At 34.7% G+C, this 9,208-nt stretch overlaps 1 protein-coding gene and 1 pseudogene across 1 annotated transcript; one reads left to right on the top strand and one right to left on the bottom strand.

Annotated features, from left to right (window-relative positions):
- The first annotated feature begins 3,398 nt into the window (after window positions 1-3,398).
- Window positions 3,399-5,210, top strand: LOC143580538 (flotillin-like protein 4; annotated as a pseudogene).
- Window positions 5,211-6,725: 1,515 nt separating this feature from the next.
- On the bottom strand, window positions 6,726-7,253 carry LOC143580536 (uncharacterized). The gene has a single exon (XM_077063531.1). The coding sequence runs from the start codon at window positions 7,251-7,253 to the stop codon at window positions 6,726-6,728; it is 528 nt and encodes a 175-aa protein (XP_076919646.1).
- Between the last annotated feature and the right edge of the window lie 1,955 nt (window positions 7,254-9,208).

Raw genomic sequence — 9,208 nt, forward strand, 5'->3', positions numbered from 1 at the left:
TGAATTTTTACAGTAACTATACTTTATTAAAGTCATAATTTTAGTGATTACTCATTTTCCAATAATTAACTAAGTGTTTAACTCGATCTTTGCTGAACCAAGCGTTAATCGAATCGTACAAGGGCTAAAAATGTACAACACCAAAGTTACTGAATTCTCGGACCTGGAAATAATATGTTTTTGTATACTTTATATTTCTAGAAAACTAAGAGTTTTAATTACAAGGGAAGTTGTTTATGCAAACTATATTTTTAGGCTTATCGTTAAAAACGATAACACCGGTAACAACTGGTATTGTTATCTTTTGAAAACCCAAGGCTTGATTTTTTCAACCATACAAATTATGTTACTGATATATATAAATCATATAGCTTCTATGACCCATAATCAAACCTAAGGCCCGAACTTTTTAAATATAGAAACTTTATTAAAGCCCGCTCAAGTAAGTAGAGATAACTAACACATTTAGAAGTTAAACTAAATACTTGAACACACATCATCAACACTATATATTGTATAACAGTATAAGTGTAAACTTTCCATAAAAGTAAACTTTATCCACCAAGAACTTAACACTTGGTCCAACGCTTAGAATTAAATGCCCGTTTCACCATTGAACCTTTATTAAGGTTGAAACTAGTTAAGTATTTATAATTCATTATTTAACATAGGAACCACCACTTTCGGGAAGTCGGTTGTTGAATTACTTGGAGCATTTAGTGAGTCTCACATGTAATCCCTTTTTACTTAAATTTTTGGGAACTATTACATACTCCTAAACTTTTTATATGGTATGGAATTATCGGGGGTGTTTTACTGCTAAATTTTGGTACCAACTTTTACACAATCATTAGCCTGAGAGAATGGGTCGGAGGCTTGTATGGGTAGTACTATTTGGGAGACCCCCACACTCAGTGACCCTATGTTGGGTATACCACACTGAGATCTGCGGATTGTTGCGGCATATAACCTACTTGTCTGATTATTTCTTTTAGCAAGTCGATAGTCCGAGACGGTATAACTTAATTCTAGTACGAGTTGGGAATACTTGTGCTAGTTGCAGGTTTGATTGTGGACTTGATATGTGATATACCAAGATGTGTCAACTTTACTATTATGTATCTTAAACTCACGAGCTCACCAACATTATGTTGACGTATTTTAGTATGTACTTTTCAGGTAACTTAGCCATTGGGGAAAGGAATCATGTTATGCACTAGTCGCCTTAGTAAACCGTAGAAGCCATGATTTCCAAGAATAAAGTAATGTGGTCATGGAAGACTACTTGATAAATAAAGATGTAATCCTAGACTAATTAATGGTGATATGCACCTAAGACAATTTAAGGGTCAAAGTTGACCCGTTTGCTTTAGTTGTACCTTTGTATTTTGCAAACTCATAGCATGTTATGAATTTTATTTAAGTTTATTTATTTTCCGCTGCACATGGATGATACGCTAAAATTAATTTTTATAACGCATATAAACATCTAACTAGTATAGCATAAAGTTTAGTTAATGTGTTTTGTTATATTAAGATTTAACAGAAAACATTATGTATCCTATCCTCTAATATGTTTGTTACATTTTTGCTCTTTGAGAAACAGAAGCAAACGGCAATATTATATGTCGTTTTACAATTATTGAATACGAGAAACTGCTGAGAAATTTACAATTGCTATATATAGTAAAAGCAATTAAAAGATAAAAGATCACAAAATACACATTTTCATCTATAATACAGTAATTGATTACAAGGAAAATACGCAGAAGTTTAGCATTTATTATAAGTAAACATTATCATCTATAATCACGTAAGATAAAAAAAATTCTAACAACAAACTTATTAATTAACCACATTGAAAGGCTAAACTGCCCGCTAGCAAGAAACTAGCAGGAGAGGCACTACAAACGAACACCAACACAACACTAACAAAACATAATTACAAGTCAAACTTTGTCCACTTATCCTACTTTGTACTCCAATTCTTTGACCTACTTTTGATCCAAAGAAACACCATTGATTTGATCTCGCTGATAATCTTTTCAATCTTGAAAGAATAATTAGAGAAGATGAACTCATTATAGGCACGTCATATACTCCGGCATGCCACCAAAACATTCTCGGGTGGAGAACGATATCAAAAAGACTTCCAACTAAGTTGGATTTGGTAAAGAGGGAGGTGTTTGTGGATCCGACAACATATGTTTTTTTGGACAAGTGAAAAAGACGACATTGATCTATTCACATCATGTTACATTTTTTGTGTAGTTATGAATGGTTTGAGTCAATGTGGCAGGACTCATCCTATAGTCACATGTTTGTAAAGATTTGTTTTGAGTATCTAGCCATTAAGGAAAAAATCAACTTCAAGAATTCGCTTATTGATCTCATTGCACTCGAGTTTTATGGATATAACATAATTAATCGTTGATAAATAATTTAAAGTGGACAGATTAGTGTTTGTATTCGTTTATTGATCTCTAGCTTGTATTTAAAGTCATCTTTAAAAAATAGAAGAATTTGGTGTTCATACATCATCTGTGAAAAAGAAACAATGTATTGTAAATGATTGCTTACCTTTGTATAAAATAAAGTGATTCCTAAAAGTGTTGTATGAAATCACAGCCCCAAAAGAATATACTCCCTCCGTCCCATTATAAGTGTCATAGTTTGATTTTTCAAGTCTTTTTTTTGCAACTTTTACCGTAAATATATTTGTTCGTGTCATATAATACTTGATGAAAATTATATCAATATAAAATACATTTAAAACTCAATCCATTCATATATATTACATCAAGTATCATATAACACAAACAAAAATATTGTCGGTCAAAGTTAAACAACAAAGACTTGAAAAATCAAACTATGACACTTATAATGGGACGGAGGGAGTATTTTGTAGCATAATCTATGCGAATCATTTCTTCTTACACACTAACTCACACATGCTATGTAATTCCTAAAGAGTCGGACGTTTTCATCTAGGATGTCTAGGTTTTTAATTGAGTTTGCAACAATGCCAATATTTAACAGGAGGTTTTTAATTGGTCATCAAAAAGTATAGCCTAGTCCCCAAGGTAACCATTTAACAATTGTAACCCTTTAATATTTTATTAATCATAATCTGTCTAAGAAGTAGTATTTAGACACCCGCATAAAATCGTGTATATACTATATAGAATGCAATTAGTTGTTAGTAGTTTTATATTTACAAAGCGTTTAGTTGCTATGGGCATATACACGCCATAAATACAAAAGAAAAGCATATCTAGTGCTAGTCCATTAAAGAAAAAGTTGCATTCATTGGAGAAACAATTTTTTCAGGCTCATATTTGCTAGTCTGATTTAACAAATGTTAGCCTTAGAGATCAAACTAATTACAAATTTAAAACCACAAACTTGTTACTTTCAAACTCTACATCTAAATATATATGCACTCTGCCAACCACATGGGTCTCAAAACTTTAGTTTAAACCTTCAACCCAAAGTAAAGCCAACATACCATCACCTTTGTTTTTCTCCATTTTCATTTTCATTTCCTGCCATTAATCATGTATCGAGTAGCAAGTGCCTCCGAGTACTTAGTCATCACCGGCTTCGGGATCGACGACATCAAGATCTCCAAGAAAGCATGGGTGTTTCCTGGTCATTCCTACTCGGTTTTCGACATCTCTCCGGTGAATTACACGTTCGAAGTCATGGCCATGAGCGCCGAGAAACTCCCATTCATCCTCCCAGCCGTGTTCACCATCGGTCCACGCGTCGACGACCAAGAAAGTCTCCACAAGTACGCCAAACTCATCTCCTCTCACGATAAAGAATCCAACCACATGAACGAGCTCGTTAAGGGGATCATCGAGGGCGAGACACGTGTACTCGCTGCCTCCATGACCATGGAAGAGATCTTTAAAGGAACTAAAGCGTTTAAGCAGGAGGTGTTTGGGAAAGTTCAGCTGGAACTTAATCAGTTCGGGCTGTGGATATATAATGCGAATGTAAAACAGTTGGTGGATGTTCCTGGACACGAGTATTTCTCGTATTTAGGACAGAAGACGCAAATGGAAGCTGCGAATCAGGCGAAAATCGATGTCTCTGAAGCCAAGATGAAGGTAATTTGATATTTGATATAATCTACGTTTAATTTTATATTTTGATAGGTACTTTAAGAATTTTATATTTGTGTGATCTAGGGTGAAATCGGAGAGAAGCTTCGACAAGGACAAACGCTGCAAAATGCTGCTAAAATTGAAGCGGAAACAAAGATCGTATCGACGCATAGGCAAGGGCAAGGGAAGAAGGAAGAGATAAAGGTGAGGACTGAGGTAAAGGTGTTTGAGAATGAAAGGGAGGCTGATGTGGCAAAAGCAAATGCTGAGCTGGCGATGAAGAAGGCAAAGTGGGCCAAGGATTCGCAGGTGGCGGAGGTGGAGGCGACCAAGGCGGTGGCGCTCAGGGAGGCAGAGCTGCAGAAGGAGGTTGAGATTATGAACGCGTTGACTCAGACGGAGAAACTCAAAGCTGATTTCTTAAGCAAAGCTAGTGTCGAATATGAAACCAAGGTAATATACACAAATTATGAATCAATCTTGTATTAACTTCTTGAATACACATGTTTAATTAATAGTTATTAAATCGGGTACAATATTATACTTAAAGGTGCAAGAGGCGAATTGGGAGCTTTACAAGAAACAAAAATCCGCAGAAGCAATTCTTTATGCGAAAGAAAAAGAAGCCGAGGCTCAAAAGGCTATTGCGGATGCCACATTCTACTCTCGTCAACAAGTTGCTGACGGTGAGCTATATGCGAAAAAGAAAGAGGCTGAAGGTCTGGTTGCCCTTGCACAGGCCCAGGGGACCTACTTAAGGACTCTGTTGGGTGCACTAGGAGGTAACTATGTAGCCTTAAGAGAATGGAATGTATCAAGACATTGCTAGGATTAACGGGGAGGCGGTTAAAGGATTGCAGCCCAAGATAAGTATTTGGACTGGTGCGGGTGGAAGTGGTTTTGGGGACGGTGGTGATGGTCATGGTGCTGGTGGTGCGATGAAGGAAGTGGCTGGAGTGTACAAGATGTTGCCTCCGTTGTTTAGCACGGTTCATGAACAAACCGGTATGCTGCCGCCTGCTTGGATGGGGAAGATCACTGAAAACTAAAGGTAACATATTTCATAGTTGCATATGGAGTCATGAATTAAAGTTCTTTGTTTTAAGTTTTATTTAACTTTTAGAGCTGTTAGTTGGATCATTTTAATTATGAACTTAATTAGGTTGTGTTTTGTTGAATGCTTTATATGGTGATTGGACACTGGTGAAGTTGTGAAGGCTAAATATTTGTTTGAAACTGTTTTATTATGTTATGCAAATTTACTAGTAAATTTACTTGTTTGCTAAGCTAATTTATCCTACCAGTTTTGATGAAGATTTTAACCCAAGTCACTAATTGCGGTTTTAGAATATTATATACCAAGCCAACCGAGTTTGGTATTGGATGGATAAAGCAGCAGTTTGATAAGTTTTTTAAGTGGTTAGTTTGAATCACTAACTATACATTTCAAAAATAAATAAAAGGTAATCGGTTGTTTACATGACTGGTTTCATGTTTCAAGTTGTATGTACCGTTATAGTATTAAGTATTTTATGGCTACTTTTTTATATAGTTGTATACAATAAGGATATAACTATAATAAAAGCTAGTTATATCATATCTTTCATTTATAACACTTAAATTAAATTAATTTTTTTAGGTTACTTCTAGGAAATTTACATTTGCTATGTATTATGTATAGTCAAACTCTTAAAAAGGTAAAAGAAAGAAAATGGACATTTACACTTATAATCATAATAATAGATTGCAGCTGGAAACTACTAGGAAAGTTAACATTACTAAAAGTAGTTAAAACTTTTTAAAAGGTATAACTCTCAAAAATACATATTTCTATATCTATTATCACAGAAGATGCGTGACAACGTCTTAATTTGTTGAACTTAATTGTATCGAGCAACACGAACAACACCGATAACTTTGTGAGAACTCCTCACGACTCTTTTAATATTATTAAGAACGAAAACCACACAAAATACAATAACCCTAAACCATCTATTATACTAAAACCTTAACTTTCTCACCAAGAAACCTAATTAGACTCAAACTAGGAAACTAAATAAATTAATAATAATAACCAAAACTTATTCCTAATTTAATAAACTAAACCGACTCAAACTCAAACTCTTTAAACTTTAAACTTTTATCAAGATTAATCATTCATTCACCCCCTTAATCTTGATATGGACTCGTTACTCTTCAAAATAGCGTTGGATCCAAATCTTCACGAACCAAATTAGTAGCTTCTTCTTTCGGTTTTGGCCCGGGACACTCATATGCAAAATGACCATACTCGAGACAATTATAGCATCTGATATGAGCTTTACCTCGACCCATACCTTTCTCCTTTTGATTTTCATTGGATTGGAATCGACCTCCTCTACCTCGTCCAACGCCACGCCCTCTACCTCGGCCACGTCCATGGTCACTTTTCCCTCGTCCACAACATTCACAAACATCCTCTTCATTCTTTTAACTTTCTTATCCATCAGTTTTAGTTAGCAACAACTTACTTTGACCGTTATCACCTGTCTCATCTTGCTCTCTGATTCGTTCCTCATAGGCCTTCAACCTGCCTATTGCTTCTTCGAATGGCATGGTGTCAAGATCTGAATACTATTCAATAGAAGCAACAATCTGAAGATACTTCTTTGGCACCGAATCTAACAGCTTTCGCACTAACACTTCATCTTCGAGATTTGAACCAAGACTAGTATATCTTGAAACAAATCCGGCTAACTTTCCAGCAAACTCTTCAATCGTATCTGTCTCCTTCATTCGGAGTTGCTCAAATTCTCTTCTTAAACTTGCTAAACGTGCCCTTTGGACCCTGTCAGCACCAAGAAACCTTACACGTAAAGCTTCCCATATGTCTTTCGCACTTCGGTTCCTAGCAACTTGAAGGAGTATATACTCTGGTAAAGCTTGATAGAGAATTTCTCTTGCAATCTTGTTCTTCTTTTCATCAACGGCCCCACCGGTTACCGGCTTAATTGTCTCCCATAACCCTTGTGCATCCAAAACTGACTCCATTAGAATGGTCCAAGTGTTGTAGTTCGTTGTTGTCAACTTTGGTACTTGAAACGAGGTGTTGTTGTTTTCTCGAACTGCGACATTCCCTGCATTGTTTTCATTATCACCCATCTTTTCTTCTAATCTTTCTTAACGTCACACAAATCGTCCTCTTTGATCGCTCACACAGATACGATTACAGCGAATCACACAGATTTACGCCGCTTCTTCTTCTTTCAACGAATCACACATATTAACGTTGTTTCTTCTTCTTTCAACGAATCACAGAGATTGACGTTGCTTCTTCTTTCAACGAATCACACATATTGACGTTGATTTTTCTTCTCGATTGTTCACACAGATACGACCGTCTTTGTCTTCTTGATCGTTCACACAAATACGATCGTCTTCTTCACTGTTTGATTGCTACACTATTGCAATCCGTCTTCTCAGGTGGGTTTGGTTTCTTCCCAGTTGTTCTGGTCTTCGGTTCGGTTGCTTAAATCTTATGATTGCTCGATCTTTACACGACTTCTTAATCAATTTGCAAGCAAATCCAATTAAAAGAAACTTGACTTCTGGTTGTTGATCACTCTAGTGATGATTCGGGATTTATAAACAAAACTCCAAATCACGAGACATACGAGACGCCATATTAATATATCCAAACTCACAGTTTTATCTAATTAATTCTCCTTTTGGTTCATATTTTTTCCTACCACCCACGTGTCTTACTTTTCAATAATTCCAAGCTTATATAAATTCTGGTGTATGCTTGTTATTCCACTAAATAAGTTACCTGCCTCTTTTCATTAATATTCCTTCTCGGTCCTTCTATAGGCGCCAACTCTCTTGCCTTCTTTTTTTTTTCTTCTCGATCGACCCACTTGGTGTCTCTCTAATTAGATCAACTCTATCGTGGCTTCTTTCCTTCTCAAAGCTAGCCAAGCTCTGATACTAATTATTGGACTTAATTGGATCGAGCAACACGAACAACACCGATAATTTTGTGAGAACTCCTCACGACTCTTTCAATATTATTAAGAACGAAAACCACACAAAATACAATAACCCTAAACCATTTGTTTATACTAAAACCTTAACTTTCTCACCAAGAAACCTAATTAGACTCAAACTAGGAAACTAAATAAATTAATAATAATAACTAAAACTTATTCCTAATTTAATAAACTAAACCAGTAACATTTCTATTTTTCAAAAAATTAAGGTTGTGACCTTTTTATTGAAAGGATGAAGGTTTTCATATTGGCATTTCTTATTTATCTAGATTACAAGGTATGGCTTTCGGGGTTACTTATTTACTTTTATATTGTGGTACATCTTTGGTTGTTTTATACATACATGATTTATTTTCTTAGTGTTGGTGAAGTTGAACCATATAACACCTGTCAAAATTTCATATCTATATATCTACTTTTTTTAAAAAAAAAAGTTGAAGAGGGCAAAGTGTAATTAACCGACATTAGAAGTTGGTATAAGAAAATAAGATATATGTCGCTACGAAATATAACATAAAATATTTTGGTTTATATTAACGATCTTTTAGAAGAAGAAATAGTTGTTCAAAATTATGAAATATTTAAATGAGAGATTGAATGTTATTAAGTCATCATCTGAATAAACAATATATATCTTACAATACTAATAAAAAAAATATTGAAGTTTAGGTGTCAAGCCTACAACTCTTTTAATTCATAATCTCTCATCTCATTCATTCTAGCTATTCATGGGTAATATGAGTTATAACAAAAAGTTCATTTTTAACTCTTGGGGTTTTAAGAATGGGTACACAAAAGGTAAAATGCTATAGTTTGGATTTTGGGTTAAAAGTTTATAATATAGAAATTTATTTTATACATAAATAAATAATTAATCTAATATTTATAAAATAATATTAATTCGAATGACGCGATGTTTTATTGATTTAAAATTTCAGAGCGGGTCGGGTAATATAAATTGGAAAAACGGAGTTGTTACAATCTGCATCTTCCACCAACCAAACTTTTGTCCGTCAAACTTCTGTATCGAAACATTTTCGTCTTCTGCCATGACAATGACTAAAATGA

The sequence above is a fragment of the Bidens hawaiensis genome, unplaced genomic scaffold (genome assembly GCF_021521415.1).
Source record: "Bidens hawaiensis isolate Kalapana, Puna unplaced genomic scaffold, B.hawaiensis_p1.1 tig00030520_1, whole genome shotgun sequence".
Classification (NCBI taxonomy): Eukaryota; Viridiplantae; Streptophyta; class Magnoliopsida; order Asterales; family Asteraceae; genus Bidens; species Bidens hawaiensis.